Here is a 20,120-nt window from a genome sequence, read left to right as displayed (position 1 = left end):
GACACGGTGCCAGATCGCTGGGAAATGAATTCTCCTTCGCGGCCAACCATGTGTCTCTTTGCTTTAACTTTGCTGAAGGGAACAATGTCAGAGCATCAAGACTCATCTCGGTGTTGACAGCGCAACTGTACACCGGCCTCCTCTGAGCATTTGTTAAGGCCTAAGCACGACACAGCCCTGCTGTCTTGTTTACTCTTCACATTAAGAGATTTGTCCCCACATACGCCAGCCACTGTTATCCCATTCCATGTTACAGACAAGGCAGTTGAGACTTTTAGGGGGCTCGGGGGCTTGTCTGAAGTCCCGCTTTATTAAAAAGTTGAGTGGGGGCCATTAAACCCCATGCTAAGGTTTAGTTTTGGACCCAGGAGCAGTTGCATAATATGTGGAGTTGGGTGCAAAATGGCAGTGGCGCCCCCTTTTCATCGAGAATTAAAAGCTTAGAGTGTTAGTGAGAGGGCAGTATACAGAAGGGTCTTTCCAGGGTACTAGGCTCTGTGAAGCTGTGTGGACCTTGGCAGTGCTTCCGGCCCCAGGTAGATGGGATCCAAGTGATGAGATTACACCATGTCTTACCCTCCTTCTTCCAGATCTTTCCCAGAAGGCACACAGTAAATCAAAAAGGATTTGGGGAACTGCGCTGTTGGCCAGGAAGACTGTTCATCTTCCGTCACCTGATGAAACTTCACAAACACAAACACGGAGCGGAACAGAACAGACCCATGGGCTGGTGACTCCTGGGTCTTAGGCTCACACAAGGTCCAAGAATAGGTGAGGGCTAGGGGCAGATACATCAAGATGATACAGGCCCTGCCATCTTCAGGCCCAGGACTGAGCCAGGCTGACAGGGAAAATAGATACATGCCATGGGTGGAGCGTGAACTGTATAAGAGGGAAGAAAGCTAGCTTCGCACAGAAAACAAGCAGATAGTATGGGTGTATTCACTCATTCATTCATTCACTTATTCATTCATTCATTTACACATTCATTTCTGTCTGCTCTTGACGGTAGTGTACATCATAACCCCAGCATTGAGAAAGGGGTGACAGGAGACAAATCAGGACTCGTTGGCCAGCCAGCAGAGCTGAAACAGCCAAGTTTTGAGACTCTGTCTCAAAAACAAATGAATGAACAACAACAAAAAAATAATAATAAAAACAACTAAGATGGAGGGCAATTGGGGAAGACTCAACAAGGAAGCATGGTGTAAAAGGATCTCAGTTGAGGAGAAGGTTAGAGGAGGATGGAACATCAGCCACCCTCCTGATACCCTGAGACTGTCCTCCCTTGCAAGTTCTTTGCAGGTTGCTAATGAGCCTAGGCAGTTGTCCATCCACTAAGACTATCTCCCCACCTCTCCCAGCCCCAGCATCTGCATTCTTGACACCAAACGGTTCCTTCCCATGACTGCTCTAGCATTAAATCTAGAGGCTCTGAGAGTGAGGAAAACAATAACCAGGGCCATTCCTCACCCCCACAGAGGCATCTATTCCACACGGCCGTCCAAATCTTATGTATTTTATGGGATAATATCAATCATGAAGAGAAGTGTGAGCTGGCTTATCTCTCCTAGAGACGTGCCTGCCCCCTAACCGGATATCTTTGTGCATTAAAGAATGCAGTGTGCATAAAGGATTCAATTTTCTCCTTGAAAGTGTGGCATGGATACAAAGCCATAGCACCTGAAATGCTTCTAAACTCTATTAACACAGCCGTGGGAGGAAGATTGATCCTCATCTTATCACACACATGTAACACATAGAGAGCGTCACGCTTGCAGCCCCCTGATGCGCCACACACTTTAACGCCAGGTTCACATTTCCAGTCCATCCCCATCCCGGCTACTGACACTCAGGGTCTGGGGACCACCCACGTGCGGCAAGAAAGAAATTGTTCTTGCCTGGCTCACACTCAGGCCTCTTTAATAGCTTTCTCAGTCCATCTTGCTGACCTGCTCTGCCCCTCAGCTCCTCTAAGTAGTTTTCTGTAAACATCAAAATCGAAGTTTAGGGTCTTTCTCATCAGAAGTCCCCTTTCTATCCATAGAACGCCCTGGAGAGGTACCGTGAGGTCTACTTGGCCGGAAGTGATCTGACTTCAGCTGCCCAGGCTGCATCTCCCCAGGCTTGTTACCATTCCTCTCCCTCTATCTCTCCCAGTCATACCCCTGGGGAAAACATAGAGCAAACTCGCCATCATTTGTACAGAGCACGTTCAGATCTGGGAGTGGGGGATGCCTGTTCCGGCCCTTTGAGGATATGATAAGGAGCAGAGAGAATGAGCTTGTGAAGCTAAAGGGAGGTTTGAGGCATCTTGCATACCATTATTCACCTGGTAGTCTGGAGAGGTTGCCATGGCAATGTCTCCAAAAGTCTCCAGTATCTACATGTCATTGATACACCCCATCAGTTCAACAAAGGCAGAGAACACAGCCCAAGTTGGCCTCCGTCTCCTTGATGGCTTGCTGACTGACTTTTTGGCCCATTGTTTAGTCAAAACTTCAGAACCAGCAACAGCAGCATTCTTAATTTAATAAAGAGCTTTGCCACTCAAATGTATCTCGGAGCACAAAATTAAAGTCGACTCCAACAGGGATTTTCTGTCTCTTCTGTTCTTCACTGTCACAGTCATAAACTCAGGAGTGACTACTTTTGCTGGACACTGGATACTTTAATTAGAATGTTCTGGGAACTCTAAATTCTAAGCCCTTCCCAAATAGGTTAAACATGGTGAAAAATAGCAAGGCTCTGAGGCCTGGAGTCATTTCTATAACAGCTACATGTATTTCCAGAGAGAAATGTCTTGCCTTTAGCCCTCTGACTGAAGACAAAAGGTGTCTCTCCGAGCATCTTCTATGAAAAAGGGAAAAGGCTCAGCCTGTCATACCAACAATGTTCTTATTGAAAGGCAATTATAAAAAGGGTTCACAGAGCAATTTATGTGGAGAAAATTCTTATCAAAACCCCAGAAGGCATACCCTTCTGCCTTCAGCCCTTATGTTGTGAGCCAACTCTCCACACAGTTCTCAACACTATCCAGGCATCAGAGCCCTGGATAAAACATCACCTTCTCAGATAAAGGAAGGTGTTTTCATGGGTTGGAGCCCCTGATATGCTGAGTTCCATACCTTCAGCCCTTGCTAGAATCAAATGCTATCAACCAGCCAGAATCGGCAAAGATAGCCATGTGCCATTTTCAGGGCCACCATGCAAATGGCCAGATAGTGTGTGACCTACCTGTGGGTGACCCTTCCATGACATGGCCAATGTAAGGACCTTCTCGGAAGATGGGTCTGTTGTCATTCTGATCAATCACGATGACTTCCAGAGGCACTGGTCCCTCCAGAGTTTTGCCACTGGTATCTGTGGTCTCCACAAACAGCTATATGGGCAAAGAGATTGGGAGAGAAAGAAACCATTATGTTTAAAATCAAGACAAGGTTCCCCAGAGAAAGGAGGCTGTATCAATCATTTCTGAATCTTTGATGATATTGAAACTCGGGTTTCTATGGCTTGTCACCAGGAGAACAGAAAATCTAAACAGTTTGCAATATAAGCCAAAGATGGGCATGTGTTAAATCCCCCTTGGAAAAATTCTCAATAAAATCATCAAATCTGCAAATAAAGTTAAAGACACAGTCACACACACAGGCACACATAGACACATGTACTGATACACAGGCACACACAGATACACAGATAGATAGACACATACACTGACACACACAGAGAGATACACACACACAGATTCAGACAGACAGACAGACACACACACACACAGAGACACACACTACTGCAATCCACCATAGTTAGGAAAATGTGTATATACTGTTTGTTTTTCCAATCTCATTATCCTTAGGAGAAACATTACACTGATAGAAATAATACATGGAACATCACAAACTGGGGGAACCGCAGCGTTTGTTGTGATGCCGAGGAGACACTCAGATGAATATGCATCTCCAGGCATCACTCAGGTAGGAAGGCTGGCATGTGCAGGCCCTGCTGAGACCTCAGGTCTCCTGTCCACTGGGAAAAGAAGCCAGAGACTTCATACACCCATCAACTGCTTCCAAAGAAAAGCCTCTCCAGATCCCAGCTGAAAAGGCAGCATGAAAATTCAGCCTCGCTGCTGGTTTGGAAGCAGAGCGTCACACCATGGCATCCCAGGGCACTCTTAGGACCATGCATTCCATTTATAAACCGTACTTGGGCCTTGGCTTCACTCAGTAAAAGCAGTAAGGTTTTTTGAATACAAGTGTTCCTCCCTTCAGAGGAGATGGCCATGTTCTCTGGTCAGTGGAAACCAAAGCACAGAGTCTTTTCACCAATTCCTTGGTTTCTTCATGGGTGAGGCCTCGCTCATAAACATTCCAATCATATTTGTGATATACAAATGTGCACATCAGATGAAACTGGGCCTGCGTGAAGAGAGGCATTGTTTTCTGTTTGTCTTTAGTAGTATCATATCTTCTGTGTCAACATACACACACACACACACACACACACACACACGCACATGCACACACGCAGTATACACAGACACTCAAGCATGCACACATATGCATGCACACACAGACATAGACAGGAACACACAGGCACACATACACTCACACACATGCTCCTCTGCCCATTTGATTTTTTGAGCAGACAATTCCTTGATTAAGAAGCTAATTTAAATGGACAAAGCCTTCTGACATTGCACTCATAGGAAATATAATAGAAAAGAAACATTGTCTTAAAGCTGGGGCTTGGGAGACTAGGCTCAGTTGGTAACATGGGAACCTAAATCCAGATGCCCAGAACCACATTAAGTTTGGGCAAGCACCATATACCTACAGTCCCAGCAAGGAAGAGGCAGAGACAAGAAGACCCTTAGATTTGCTGGTCTGTCAGTGTAGCCAGATCAGTGAGTACCAGCTTCAGTGAGAGACTGAGTCTTAGTTCCCTGTTGCTCTGGTAAAACACCCCTTAAAAGGCAACTTAGGAGAGTTTAGTTCCACTTTCAGCCCAGGTTTCCACCCCACTTCTCCTGGGAAGCTACAGGTACTGGCTCTACAACCATACATACATGATTAGGAACATGAGAACTATGTTGGAGTTGGCCATAGCATACAAACATGATTAGGAATAGAGAACTATGAATGAACGCATGCATGCTAGTGCTTCATTTGCTGTCTCTAGTTGAATAATAGTCCAGGATCCCTTTTCTAGGGAATGGTGCCACCCACAGTGTGTGTGTGGTTCTTCCCACAACAGTTAATATAACCAATACTATTATCCATAGATATGCCCACAAGCCAACCTGATTTAGGTAATTCCTAGTTGAGACTCTCTTTCCAGTGATGCTAAGTAGTGTCAAGGTAACAAAACCAATCATCACATCCCATCTCAGTGATGGAAGAAGACACCCAGTGCTGACCTTTGGCCACCACACGTTCCTATACAACACGTGTATGTGTGTCAAACTCAAGTGCACCACCCCCCCCCCCACACACAGAATCTGACATCCCTGGATCTTTCCCATGCTATTTTTATGTTAAGGAAAGCAAACACGGGCTTTCTGAAGGACACTGTTCTCACATTCCAGAGGGGCTGTCTGTGTCAGAAAATCAATGCTGAGCGATGCTGTTTTCTTCCTTTTCTTCTCCTGAGTGAAATGCTTCAAAGGCTCAAATTTCTTCCTCTGAAAGTCTGAAACCATGTTTGTGTCCTGTGAATCACATGACGGATTCCAGGGGCTCAGAAACAAAGCAAGATAGATACAAGCAAAGGGAGGAGCACCCACCCCCAATCCATCATCTTTGAAGTAGAAAGCTGTCTGGCAGGGCCCACCAAGAGAAGGACATGGACAGGTGGTCAAAGGTGGGAAGCCACAAAATGTCGGCTCAGAGGAAATGGCGCCAGCAGTCCTTTATGGCTGGTTTGTTGGCCAGCTCCTCAGAGTTGCTCTCAATGGTTAACTTGCCCCTGGAGTGATAAAACATGAATGCATATACCTCACATTAAGGTTCCACGGCCGAATGTGGGGCTTGTGAAAACCTGAACGTCACCGACCAAACTTAAACTGAACATCAAAGGGGGTAATGAGGATGAGATGCTCCGGCAGTGTATGAACATGTTGCACTTGGCAACTTCATTGCAGCCTTCGTACTGGGAGGGACTTGCTGAAATGAGTTTCCCATGGCATCCAGCCCCATACGGTCCCTCCAGGGAAGAGTTTGGACCTCCCGGCCTTTAATGGCTGTTGCAAAACTGAGGCACAACCCCAAAGAGAGGAGGAGGAAGCTGTGGGGCAGACGGCCTGTGACTGTAGAAGCCTCTAGATGTGTAGGACCCAGTCTCTGAGCCCGGCCTGTCCCTTCTAGACCCTAGTGGTTGTCAAGGGCTTCCCAAAGACTCACTGATTGCTGTCAAGGCTCTGATGTGACACACAGAGGCTTCTGACACAAGGATGGCTCTGGATTGTCACCAAAGCTTTTTTTTTCTTCTTTCTTTCCATTTTGTTTTGTTTTGTTCTAGTTTTAGTTTTTTGTTTTGTTGTTGTTGGTTTGTCTGAGACAGAGTTTTACTCCCCACCTCTCTCTAGCTGACCTGGATCCCCCTTTGTAGCTCAGGATGGTCTCAAGCGAACGGATTCTCCTGAGCCGATTACAGGCTTGAGTGACTGTGATCACCTAAAACTTACTTCAGTGTTCGAGGGTCCATTTTCAGCCTATTTTAGTAACGACATGAGTGTTTCATGTGTAGTCATTTAATCCAGTCTTCACGGTCAGGGGACATGGGCCTCAGAAGCTCAAGGCGTCATTGAGGCTGCCACAGGCTCATCATCTTGCTGAGAGCAGGATTGTGACCAAGAGGTGGCCTCAGACCCATCCGACTGTGAACCTTCTGCTTCCAGACACCCATCAGGGTTTGGTCCATGCTGCTCCTAAATGTATTGTCCCATCCCTGTCACCACCTCTGGAGGCTGGCGCTGCCACTCTCACCAGGGCCACTGGAAAGGGCACTTTGGGGTTCACCATCATGACTGCAGGGTCTGCCCTGACCCCTTCACACTGCCCACCATGTCTCTATGTCATCCACAATAGTCACCTTCCAATAGTAGCATTCCTCAGGTAAATATCATATGTGTGCAGGCCTGCATGTGTGTGTGCCTGCTTGCACACACATGTCTCAAACTGAACATGGAGCCCATCAATATGGCTAGACAAGCTGGCCAGTGGCCCAAAGAATCCTGCCTCTGCCTCCACCCCTACCACCAGAGCTACCAGCATGTGTCCCATGCTTGGCATTTTATGTGGGTGCTCTGGTGGTGAGCTTAAGTCCTCAGACTCGCGTGACAAGCATTTTATTGGCTGAGTCATCTCTCTAATCCCATCTAATTTTATTTGTTAATCCTTCGACAGTGTCACCCCATCTCACTTCTACAAACTCCATCCACATCACAAGGAGGTCCTCTTGTTTCTTACCATCCAACTACAGCCGGCTTCTTAGCTCCTTTACCTCTGGGCACACATCTAACCCAGGTATCATCACATACACCCCTCCTTCTAACCCTGAGCTTCCCAGTTTCTTGTCCATTCCTCTCCATTCCAGCCTAGACCCTAGGACTCTCCTTGAGTTCTTACAGACTAACCAGGCCCTCTCATGGCTGCTCTTTTGGATGTAACACTTTCCACAGCATGGAGTGCCCATTCATGAGTGTGCCTTTCCATATCTGCCCCGGCGGGGTCCCGAGGACAGGCATGGTGGAAGGTTTTGGTTGGTTAGTGAACACCCAGATCTGAGGCCCGACACAGAACTGTTTGCATGAACCCCTCTTCTGAAGAGGTCGTTTCTCTTTAAGAGACCAAAGTCTAAAGCTCTGGCTTCAGCTTTGACCATCTGTCCTTTCTCCCCAGCCCCGGCACAGGAGGCTGACTGTCAGTCTGAGTTCATGGGCCCTGGGCCAGTTGACTCTGTGTTGTCTTAATTGATCAACACAAGCCCCCATGGTAAACAATAGCAAACATATTAAACTGACAGCTTATTTTTTAAAAGAAGGCAATTAACGTTTATTTGGTGTTCGGCCCATGCCCAGGTTTTTTAATACATCTGCCTCAAAACAACTTGGAGGGACATTGATTGCAGCAAAGAAACTGGAGTCACAGTCCATAGTGACAAAGCCAGTTTGCGACTAGGCAGGATCCGAACTCAGGATTGACTCCAAAGTCCGTGGTTTCCTCCCTCTGCTCATGTCCCTTGCAGGCCTTGCCGCAGCCTGCCTTGAGCTTTTGGTTTGGGTAGCTTTACCAACTGAGGCATTTGCTTTGTGGTTTTATATGACATTTTATATGACATTTACAAGATTGTAGCACGGGGGCAAAGTTTCCTGTGAATTTGGGAGCACAGCGAGTGGGCATAGCCTCACTAGTAGTCACAAGAGTACCTACCAACAGGCACGATGAACCTCTGTGTATCACACAGCCCCCTGCCACAGAGCACAGATTGTGCACCTTACAGTAGCAGCCCAGCTCTGTGCCCCTCCCCCTGGCCAGTGTGTGTGTGTGTGTGTGTGTGTGTGTGTGTGTGTTTGTGTGTGTGTATGTGTGTGTGTGTGTGTGTGTGTGTGTGTGTGTGTGTGTGTGTGAGACTCACTCACCCAAGTCTTACCTGCTCAGCTAGACTGACTAACCAGTGGGTCCCAGTTTGCTTCCACCTCTCTAGCCCTGGGATTACAGGTCTGTCACCAAAGCTTTGCTTTTCTATGTGAGTTCTGGGAGGTCAAATTCAGATCCTGTACATCCTTTAGATCTGCCCTTGGGAGGCAGAAGCAGGCAGATCTCTGTGAGTTCAATCCCAGCCTGGTCTACAAAGTCAATTCCAGGCTAACCAGAGCTAAGCAGTGAGATCCTACCTAAAAGCAAAACAAAACAACAAAGACAACAAACTCAGGCTTGGGAGACACTCCACTGAATGAGCTGTCTCCTCAACCACAGGCAGGCATAGGCGCTTCTGAAAGGAAAGCCAAACAGAAATTATAGAATATAAACATCAAGTGTATAAATATCAAAAGGAGATACGTAATGTCAGAGGCAGAAAGGATGTAAAGCACCCCTAAACTTTCTGGAGCAAATATGCTTTCTCCTCAGGTAGGTAGGTGAAGATGCTGTGTGACATGTGTTCCAGTTCAGACAGGTTTGGTAGCTGGGCACAGGGGTGTGAGGACATCCTGTATTAGTTCTGCTTCAGAAGGTATGGCCCATGCTGGCTGGGCTGTGGGTATTACTCTGAGTCCTGCATGTGGGAAGACAGGATTGAGGAAGGCCATGAGGGTAGAGTCCCCTTAAACATCCTTCCTGGAACCCAGCTCCTCGTTTTCCTTCCATGTAGGGGAAAGTGAGTCAGGTGATATTCTCTACTAGACATGTAAACTGGTAAAGTCGCAATTTGCAAGCCAAGGGCTTTTTAATTAATGCCCTGTAATGCCTGCAATGCTATTTGTATGATTCATTAACAGGATTCCCTCAAAAGGCAAAGGCACAGAGAGCCACAAAAGCACGCACACACGTGTTGGCTTCCAGCACCACAACAAACCGTTAAGGCCATGCCCTGCATTTGGCTCATCTTCTCATCTCCCATCGCGAGACACATGGAGTCTGACATCCTGATCTTACACAGCGGGACAAAGGGATAAAGAACAAAACTAGTTACATGGCTTTTTGTTTTGTTTGGTTTGGTTTTTGAGTGGAGGCCAAGATAGGGAGCCGGCTCTTAAAAGACAGTGTCTTTTGTCGCATGGGCTGATTCAAGTCACAGAAGGGAGGCCAGGATCAATGGAGTCAGAGACACAGCACCTGGTGCTGTCAATGCCCTGGTGAGTCATTTTGAAGAGAAACCATCCAGGGAGCACATTCGTGACCTTCTCCCAACTCTGGTGCTTCTGATTTGCTTTGGGCAGAGCATTGAAATAACAGTAAAACACAGACACTCACAGCTAATGACTTCTGTTGTTGTTGAGATGCTCTAGCGCATGTCTGTGTATCCGTGGGCTGTGCACAAGGGTTTGTTTTCAGTCACAATCAAGGAAGATCTTATGCTGGCTGCAGCTCTAATGCAGGGAGACTCGGTTTCCTCTGTGCAGATAAGACACTGTCACTCAGTGAGTGTTCTCTATCTCTAGTTCCTCTTTGTGGCACACTTCCTGCTACTGTCTGAGAACTGAATCTTTAGGAACTCCTGCTTGAACTAGCTTAAAAGTTGTAACAAACGCTGCCTCCTTCTCTGCATTCAGCTTTGTAGCGCCCATGTTAACAAAGCTGGGACCACAACAGGATCTCTGCGGGTTGCTGTGGATGAGCCACATACAGTGTCTCCAGTTAAACTGAACTACAAATTCAGAGAGAATTCTCTCTCTCTCTCTCTCTCTCTCTCTCTCTCTGTGTGTGTGTGTGTGTGTGTGTGTGTGTGTATGTGTGTGTTGCCACATAAAACTTTGATCTTAGGTTTGGAGAGGTGATTCAGAAGTTAAGAGTACATATTGCCGTTCCAGAGGACCCCAGTTCAGTTCCCGGCACTGTGTCAACCAGCTCACAGCCATGGTAACTCTAGCTCCTGTGGATTTGATATGCATTCTTAAGTTCTCTTTAAGGATACCCACATGCACACACACACACACACACACACACACACACACACACACACACAGAGGCATGCACCACATATATGTGTATGTATGCAGAACACACAGTATGTATATACATATACCTAAACACAATACATATATTTGTTAACATCTATCTTTTTTGTCCATCTACTATCTATCATATATCTGTCTGTCTATCTATATACTGTCTATCTACTATCATCTATGTATCCGTCTGTCTGCCTGTATATCTACTATATTTCTTTCTAATATCTATCTATCTACCTATCTATCTATCTATCTATCTATCTATCTATCTATCTATCTATCATCTATCTGTTCATCCATCCATCTTGAGCATAGAGGTCTCTGGCCTCATTAGACCACAAACAGCTTGAAGGCAGGTGTTTGGCTGTGCAGTGCATAACCAGTCAAGTGCTATGCAAATCCTAAGCATCAATAGACACTTTCCATTGAGTTTTGATCCCCTGTTCCCAGGCTCTGTCCAACTCTCAGCCTTCTTCCCACCAGGACGTCCCCACAGATGACGTGAACGAAGGAGAGAGCTTCCAATTTTGGCTCTGTTTCCCTTTCAGATCCTTGTAAAAACTGGCATGCCCCAATTTCTGGGCCCTAGGAATATAGCAGATTACATAGTAAAGTCGAATAAAGGCTGCAGGACAGCTCACTTTAAAACAGTTTTCTTCCTGAATGATCCTGGAGCCTATGTAATGCCATGGTGTTTAAGAAGAAAGGAGACTAGAAATCCTCTCCTCTCCTATCACACAATTCAGATTTCTCTTTGACACCCATAATTTACATTTTATGATACTTTTCTTAGTTGCACTGCCTCAGTAATAGAGTGTCGGAGAGACTTGACCTGCCCAATTGGTGGCTTTAGACATGAAGGGTAGGACCATGACCATGACTACCATGACTGTAGGTGGCCTCTTGATACTCAAAAGGGTGAAGGTGAAGATTCCTCCCTGGAGCTCACATATGTGTATGCAGCTCTTCAGACACCAAGTTACACACACGGTATAAGCCCCGTGCAGGCTTCAACCCACAATGCAACATGATAATAAATGTTTGCTCTGAGTCCCTCCGTTAGGGATAATCTGTTACGGCAGCAATAGGAAATTAATACAGTGTCCACATAATTTATTGTTCAAGCCAGAATATGTTTTAGGATGAAAGTAGATACCATTAATAATCATGCCAAAACAACAGGCACTGCCCAAAGCCATGTTAGGTAAACTGGGTCACACAGCTCTCTTACTTGACTGAGTAACTGCTTCCCTGGGTCTCAGTCTGTGCACATAACAGATGGAGTTTAGAGTGCCCCTTTGTGTGTGCTATTATATAAGGAAGAGAAAGACACATGTATGGAGCACGATGTGCCAGGCACAGGGGAAATTCCAAACAGGGGTGGGTCTGTCAAGGAGACGTGACCTTGCTGTGTAGCTGCAGGGCATTAGTAGCACAAACCAGGGTCACACCAGAGGTCAAGATCCCTGTGGCAGCCAGGGAGCCTCAAGAAGATGCATCTGGCTGCTATGTGTGCGTTGGGGAGGAGCCTCAGCCTAAAAGAGGCGCTCAGTCATCCCCACGTAGTCCTCCTAGGAAATCGTTTGCTTCCCATGGATCTTTATTTATTGATCAGCAAACAGGGATGTGAAACTATCATCTCAGTTCTGTATGTTGTTCTTTGTCCTCTTGAAATCCTGTATTAAATAATCCAGATTTCTTGTGGACAGCCACCGTTTACATTTCATGATACTTTTCTTAGTTGCATTTACCCATCCAAGTTGAGGACAACTCCTGGAGAGGTCCCAGGATTGAGCTCTTTGACCCTCGGTAGTCTTCCCCTGCATGTTCATGTGACTGCATGTAAGTCTGCCCCCCTGGAGGACACAAAACTCACATTTTACCTCCTAAAGGGAGATGGAGATTTCATATCTGTTATGTTATTAATTAAAGACCTCAGTCCTATTACCAGAAGCTTAGAGAAGCTTTTCCTTTTTGGTGCTCTGATGATCCCAGTGTAGACAGAAGAATCTTGCTCAGAAAGTGTGTTCGATTTTGCAGCTACAATAAAAACACCTTTTCCTAATGTATATGCATGCTCACAACCACACTGGACTTTGAGGACATTTTTCTCCATTTAATTTCTGAAGTAACTTTAATTATGCAGAAGAAGTCAATGCCGATATTCAAAATAATTTTATTTGAGCAGCTAGGTGAAGTCACAGTAAATAGCCTGTGACTCCAGAGGGGACGCGGGCTGGAAATTTTAATTGGCTTCAGTAGAATTTACATAAATCATAAATGATGGAATTATGCCAGGCCCATTAAAACCATGTGCAAGGGTCAAGAAGATTTTTTTTTTGTGAAAAAATAAGAAATATAATACTTTGAAAAGCAAAGCTACAGGGAAACCACTGGTGGGACTTAATTTTTATTTGTGTATTTCACGCATCCTAGACAAAATGTAGACTAATAGAAGTGAATGCTGTGCTTTTTTGAGGATTAAAAAAAAAGTGGGTGTGTGTGTGTCTGCCTATCTGTCTGTCAGTCTGTCTGTCTATCTGTCTGTCTGTCTGTGTGCTCATGAGTAAAGCCCCGGAAGAATACATAAGAGGCTGTGAGTTGCTCTGGAGTTGTAGCTACAGGTTATGAGGTACCCAACGTGGATACCGAGAACAGACCTCCGGTTCTCTGCAAGGGCAGCAATATTAACTGCGGAGCCATCCCTTCGGCCCTGTACTCTAAAGTTTACAGATTTCAAGTCAATGTGTTAAGCACAAAATGTATCAGCATCATCTTACCAGAACTGGTAACAAAATTGGTGTACAAAGACTTAAAGCATAATCTGCTCAATTCTAGGCAGGCTCAGGTAGGAAGAGGGTACAGGGCCGTTGAATATTTATGAAACAGAGCAAAGAAGACCTTTCTGAGTTATAATCGGAACCATAATTTGCTCTGTGAATTATTGATATATTAAGGTACTTAAATGAAAGGTTTTATAAGCTAAAATAACCCAATAAAGTAAACAGAGGCTGAGGAGATGTTTGTATCCCATAAACCCTGGTTTATTTTGAGTTTACTAAAATCTGCTTTAAAAAAAAATCAATAGGGGAAAAATAACAATTATCCAAATGGCAACACATAAAGACAAAAAGTTATTATAAAAATGAAATGAGTTCTTTTTTTCTTATAAAATTGTCAAAAAAGGGAAAAAAACCAAAAACAAAAACAGTAGTCTACCTGGCAAACTTGTGAGAAAAAAAAATGTTCTCATTCATTACAGCTGGTGGTAAGACACCTTTCTGGGCCATAGAGATGGCTCAGCAGGTAAAGGAGCTTGTCCCAGAGTCTATGGTCTGAATTTGATACCCAGATAGTGAAAACAGAAATTCATTTCACAAATTTTGCCTTCTGACCTCTCTATATATGGTGTGACCCATCTATCCATGTATGTACACACACAAACACACAGAAATAAATGTCATAAATGTAATAAAATTGAATGGCTAAGATCAAAATCCCAGGTGACTGCAGATGCTGGTGAGGATATGGAGAAAGAGGAACACTCCTCCATGGTTGGTGGGATTGCAAGCTGGTGCAACCACTGTGGAAAATGGTCTGGCGGTTCCTCAGAAAATTCGAGTATTACCTGAGGACTTAGCTATACCACTCCTGGGCATATACCCAAAAGATGCTCCAACATATAACAAGGACACATGCTCCACTATGTTCATAGCAGCCTTACTTATAATAGCTAGAAACTGGAAAGGACCCAGATGTCCTTCAATAGGGGAATGGATACAAAAAATGTAGTACATATACACGATGGAACACTACTCAGTCATTAAAAACAATGACTTCATGAAATTCTTAGGCAAATGGATGGAACTAGAAAATATCATCCTGAGTTAGGTTAGCCAGTCACAAAAGAACACACATGGTATGCACTTACTGATATTAGCCCAAAAGCTTGAAATAACCAAGATACAATTCACAGACCACATGAAGCTCAAGAAGAAGGAAGACCAAAGCATGAATGCTTCAGTCATTCTTAGAAGGGGAACAAAATACTCAAGGTAGGAAATAAAGTGACAAAGAGTGGAACATAGATTGAAGGAAAGGCCATCCAGAGAATGCCCCACCTTGGGATCCATTCTATATACAGACACCAAGCCCAGACAATATTGCGGGTGCCAAGAAGTGCTTGCTGACAGGAGCCTGATATAGCTGTCTCCTGAGAGGCTCTGCCAGAGTCTGACAAATAGAGGCAGATGCTCACAGCCAACCATTGGATTGAGCACAAGGACCCCAGTGGGGGAGTGAGAGAAAAGACTGAAGGAGCTGAAGGGGTTTGCAACCCCATAAGAACAACAATATCAACCAACCAGAACCCCCAGAGCCCCCAGGGACTAAACCACCAACAAAAGAGTACACATGGAGGGACCCATGGCTCCAGTCACATGTGTAGCAGAGGATGGCCTTGTCAGGCATTAGTGAAAGGAGAGGCTCTTGGTCCTGTGAAAGCCCCATTGTAAGGGAATACCAGGGCAGGGAGGCAGGAGTGGGAAGATGGGTGGGAGAGCACCCTCATAGATGCAGGGAGATGGGGATTGGATAAGGCGTTTCCGGAGGGCAAACCAGGAAAGAGGATAACATTTGAAATGCAAATAAATAAAATATCCGATAAAAAAATAAAAAGATGTCTTTCTGAAGCATAACTTGTCAGAATTCAGCAGAGATTTGAGGATTATACTTCTAAAAAAGACTAATGTGTGTGTGTGTGTGTGTGTGTGTGTGTGTGTGTGACAGCGTGTGGCTAAGAGAGGGGGGAAAGAAAGAGAGAGAGAGGGGGAGGGAGGGAGGGAGAGAGAAAGGAAACACATGATGGCTTACTCATTTACATTTTGCATAAAATGGGGGAAATATAAAAAACACTTCATATTCTAAGTGGAGACTCATGAGAGAATTCTGGAATCAGTAAAAGTAGAACATCACCTTGCAGAAACACTTTAGAGAAAAGAAAATGTATTTCTGGCACAGAAATAACATTAATAATGCAAGTGGAATATTTAAGAAGCAAATTATGACTGAAAAAGAGGACACGTGAAAAGATAAAACTTTTGGAAAACAGACATCCTGCTTATAAGACCATGTTAGGAGGGTGTACAGGGACTGTTTTCCTGTAGGTAAGGTTCTTAGGCTCTTGTCCTACATCTGTAACAGGCACATGCTAACATCAGAGTCAAACTAAAAGAGTCAATAATGGTGGGTAAGGAAGGGGAGTCACTTTTTTATGGAGATGTGGCTGCTAGTAGGTTGCGTTCATGAGCCAGACTTTCCACCCCGCCCCCATTTATAGATGGCCAGAACTTATTTGGCTTGGGGGACTAATAGTCATGAGAATAATACAAGCATAGGAGGGGGATGGGCTGAGAAATTTGGAAGTAGTAAGGGGTGGATAAGATCAAAATACATTGTATTCATGTATGAGTTCTTCAAAGAGAAAATAGCATTAAAAACAAAGCATGTTGCCAATGTTTGTGGCCTGCAGGGACACAATCTCCTTGGACTTGGTTACTGTGAAAAAAAAGTTTTGTGGTAAGGAACAACATAAATAATTTGAATCTCATTAACACTGGTCTCTCTGCTCTTTCCTATGGCTTTCTTGATTAAAAATATTTTACTTTAATCAATCTCTCTCTCCTTGTGCTCTCTCTCTCTCTCTCTCTCTCTCTCTCTCTCTCTCTCTCTCTCTCTCTGTGTGTGTGTGTGTGTGTGTGTGTGTGTGCATGCACATACCCCAAACATGTAGTGCCAATGGAAGCCAGAAGAGGGCGTTAGATTCCCTCGGGCTGGAGTTACAGGTGGCTGTGAGCCTCCCTCTTTCATGTGGCTGTTGTGTATTTAACCCGGCTCCTATGAAAAGGCTGTACTTACTCTTAGCTGCTGAGCCATCTTTCAATCTACCACCCTGCTTTCTTAAGCATGTCTAACTAAGAAACTAGCTTTGTTTGAGCACACTCAAAACCATCCCCTAGTGCATACTGGCACAGTTTGAGCTTCCCATACCTCTAGCCCAATATCCGGTCCCCACTAGAAATTTAAACTCTATGTTAAACCTGGCCATTGCTCACTATCTGCCGGTCATCCTCTTGGACAAGCTGTCACCTACTGCTCATGCAGCTGTCTTTTAACTATCCCATGCTCTCTCTCATGCCCCTCAGATTCCACAATTAGCTTTCAAATCTTGAGTGTGACTTTTCTCTCTGGCTTTGGTATCTTGCAGTTTTTAGGTTAACTGGATACATCCTTGATTGGGTCTTTTTGTCTAGAACCACCTGGGTACCATCACACACTTCTTGGTATACTTCAAAGTTGCCCAAATAATTGTGTTTGCAGGACCTATGCAAGGGCTTTTCCTCACCTGACACATTCTTTCCTTTATAGGTTTTCATCCCCTCTTTCCACACTTGTCCTCCAGAGCAGATACCTTTCCTGAAGAATTGAGCACCAGCTCTTCCTCTGCTGCCACCCCCCCCCCCAGCTCCAGTTGTTACTAGCCACCTTCTGCTTCCATTCTGTTGCTGTGATAAACACCATGACCAAAAGCCACTTAAGGGAGGAAAGGGTTTACATCAGCTCACAATCACTGAGGGAAGTTGGGGCAGGAACGTCAGACAAGCCACAGAGGAATGCTGCTTGCTGGTTCAACCCACAGGCTGATGCCTACCTACTTAGCTTTCTCATAGAGCCCAGGATGATGGACGGCTTCCTCATAGAACAGTGATTTCCATAGTGGGGCGGGCCTTCCTACATCAATTAACAATCAAGACAAGTCTTCCCAGACACACCCACAGGCCAATTTAATCTTTGCAATCCCTCAATGTAGGCCTTCCTCTCAGGTAGCTTTAGGCTGTGTCAGGTTGACACACTAAAGCTAACTAGGACACTGCCCACGATGCTGTCGTCGGATGTCTGCTAAAAGATGAGCTCACCAGGACAACAACGCGTGCTCTGTCTCTACAGCACACAAAGTCTCCCAGAGAGTTCATTTTCCATAAATGAAATATACAGAGAATCAGCGAAGGATTCCCCCCCCTCCATTTTATCAGGAAGATAGTTTACTCTGCCTCCAGAACAGTTCAATAGACAAGAGAGAAAGAAGACCTTTAAAATTTTCTTTGAAGGGGACCCAGCCCCGAAACAAAGCATTAAGAATTCAGCAGAAACATCTTCCTTCCATTTCAAGTACAACTTCAGTGCACTCGTAACTGTCAAAAACATGCAGACTGATGATTCTACATGGGAGTGTTCATTGTTTGGTGATGATTGATAGCGGGCGATTTTGCTCTGACACACATATTACTAATAAGCATATTTAAACGAAGGCAAATAATGCAAGTAGAACTTAATACAGATTCCTTCCCACCAAAGTGATCCCATCTGTCCCTGCCTTTATAAATGAGGCAATCCAAGTTCCCAGAATAGGCTCATATTTCTTACATAAATCCCTCCCCGCCATTCTTAGAACCCTAGCTCAGCATCTCTCCTCTGATTTTTCATTTGTGGGGGAAAAATTGCCTCAAGCAGTCAGTCATGACTGCAGCATGATCAGACCCCTGCTGTTAGATTCTTTTGGATTTCAACCCAGATTGTATCATCTCATCTCTTTTGGCCACATGCCCTTGCGTCAGGTTGGGGAATGGTCTCTTTGCTGAGCAAGCAGTATAGACAGCCCTATTTATAACTAAGCCCATATTTGGCTTCATCATGTACTCTCTCAGACTTTCCTTTTGCCTAACAGCCACTCAACTTTCTCAAGTGTCCTGGATGGCTCAGAATTAAAGTGTCGTTGAAAGCCACTTCCATGACCCTGATGTCCCCTTTGCATGCATCTACAACACACTCGCAGCCTCGCTTGCAGACAAGATGGCAGCTCACAGACTCGGGCAAGGGTCTGCTGCACAGCAGGTGAGAACTACGGAAGCACGGTGCAGCTGACACTTCTGCTTACTTCTGAACTTGTGAGGTTGATTCTACAACACTTCGGTTGGTGTGGCGACCCAGGAGCAGTCCATCCCTGGACTCTCCAAACACTTCAATAGACATATAAACCGACCACTTGGGCGCTGTCCGTGGTCCTGAAAACAGCTATGGGAGCCTGGATTAGTACCCACCCAGGATTAGCCCCAGATGGGAGAGGACTTCCTGATGTGGTGCATCAGGGTAGGTATAGTGCATGATGAGAGAGGCACCTCTATTAAAACATTCCCCAGAAGACCAATGCAATATTCACTGTTGTTACCTGGTGAAAATTCTAGTTGAGAAGAATAAACTTTATGTTCTAGGGTAACAGAGGGGAAGGCTGGGACTCAGTTCCTCACAGGGGCCTCCTCCTCAGTGATGACTTTGTCTGCTGCCTTCTGCTTAGTGAATCCCTTTGTCTCCCTCTGCTTTCTTTAGTCTAGCGTTTTCTTGCCTCCTCACTTGTGCCAGGAGGAGACCCCACTTGGCACACAGCATCTTCCCTCTCTCGAGTTTCAGTCTAACATTTACACAGCATCTTTTATGTATTTGGTGATTTTTTTTTCTTTTTTAAAGCAGCAGCTTGTGGACTTCAGTGTTGAGAAAAAATGTCTGTCCAAGTGAGAGTGAGCAGAATTGAGGGATTCTTTAAAAAGGATGGATGACATGTGACAACAGAAAGCTATGCTTAACTCACTAATGTGCAGTGTTCCTGGTTCCATTTTGTAGGTCAAAGAACATTTTCTAAACAAGGTGTTGGCTCAGCTATATTTTCAGAGTCTTCTGGGAGACAAATGATGGGAGGAGACATGACTGGGATTGTGGGGAGATAAGTAGGAATACAAAGTTAAGTTGGAGAGATGGCTCAGTAGTTGAGAGCATGTGTGTCTCTAGCTGAGGACATGGGGTCCATTCCCAGCAACCACATGGTGGCTCACAACCACTTGGGACTTCAGCTCCAGGGGATGCAATGCCCTCCTCTGGCCTCTGTGAGCACCGAGTGCACACGTTCAGACACAACATACAGAAGTAAGTATATTTTTAAAAATCTTCTAAAATTAAAAACAGTAACATGAAGGCACAAAGTACTGAAACATTATCAAAGATGCCACACCCCAGCCCCCCGAGCCAGACCCCACCTCCTGCCTGTTTGCAGATGGAGTGTGGAAACGAGGCTACACCCATTCTTTCCTGTGGCCGCTCAGGCTTAGGAATGCAGAGCCAAGTACTTACTGAAGAGTCTTTGTGGCTCACAGAGCTTAAAATATTTATTATCTGGCCCTATATAGGAAATGTTTTCTGACATATATTCTAGGCATTCAATGCAAAAAAAGGGGAGGAATAGGAGAAAAAAATCTTGACAACCTGAGATGTCTCTAAATAAATTTAGCTATATTCATATTTTTTCTTTATCATTATCATTTATTCATCCAATTCTATA

General features: G+C 45.0%; 1 protein-coding gene across 1 annotated transcript in view; it reads right to left on the bottom strand.

Moving 5' to 3' along the window:
- CDH13 (cadherin 13) overlaps positions 1-20,120 on the bottom strand; it is a 961,236-nt gene that overhangs the window by 329,324 nt on the left and 611,792 nt on the right. Inside the window, exon 6 of the mRNA XM_080936858.1 lies at positions 3,238-3,382. Within this exon, the coding sequence (XP_080792984.1) occupies positions 3,238-3,382 (145 nt within the window). The remainder of the gene's footprint in view (positions 1-3,237; positions 3,383-20,120) is intronic.

This window comes from Micromys minutus (genome assembly GCF_963924665.1).
Source record: "Micromys minutus genome assembly, chromosome: 24".
Classification (NCBI taxonomy): Eukaryota; Metazoa; Chordata; class Mammalia; order Rodentia; family Muridae; genus Micromys; species Micromys minutus.
Note: the sequence above shows the minus strand (reverse complement) of the source record. Positions and strands in the feature narration are given on the sequence as shown.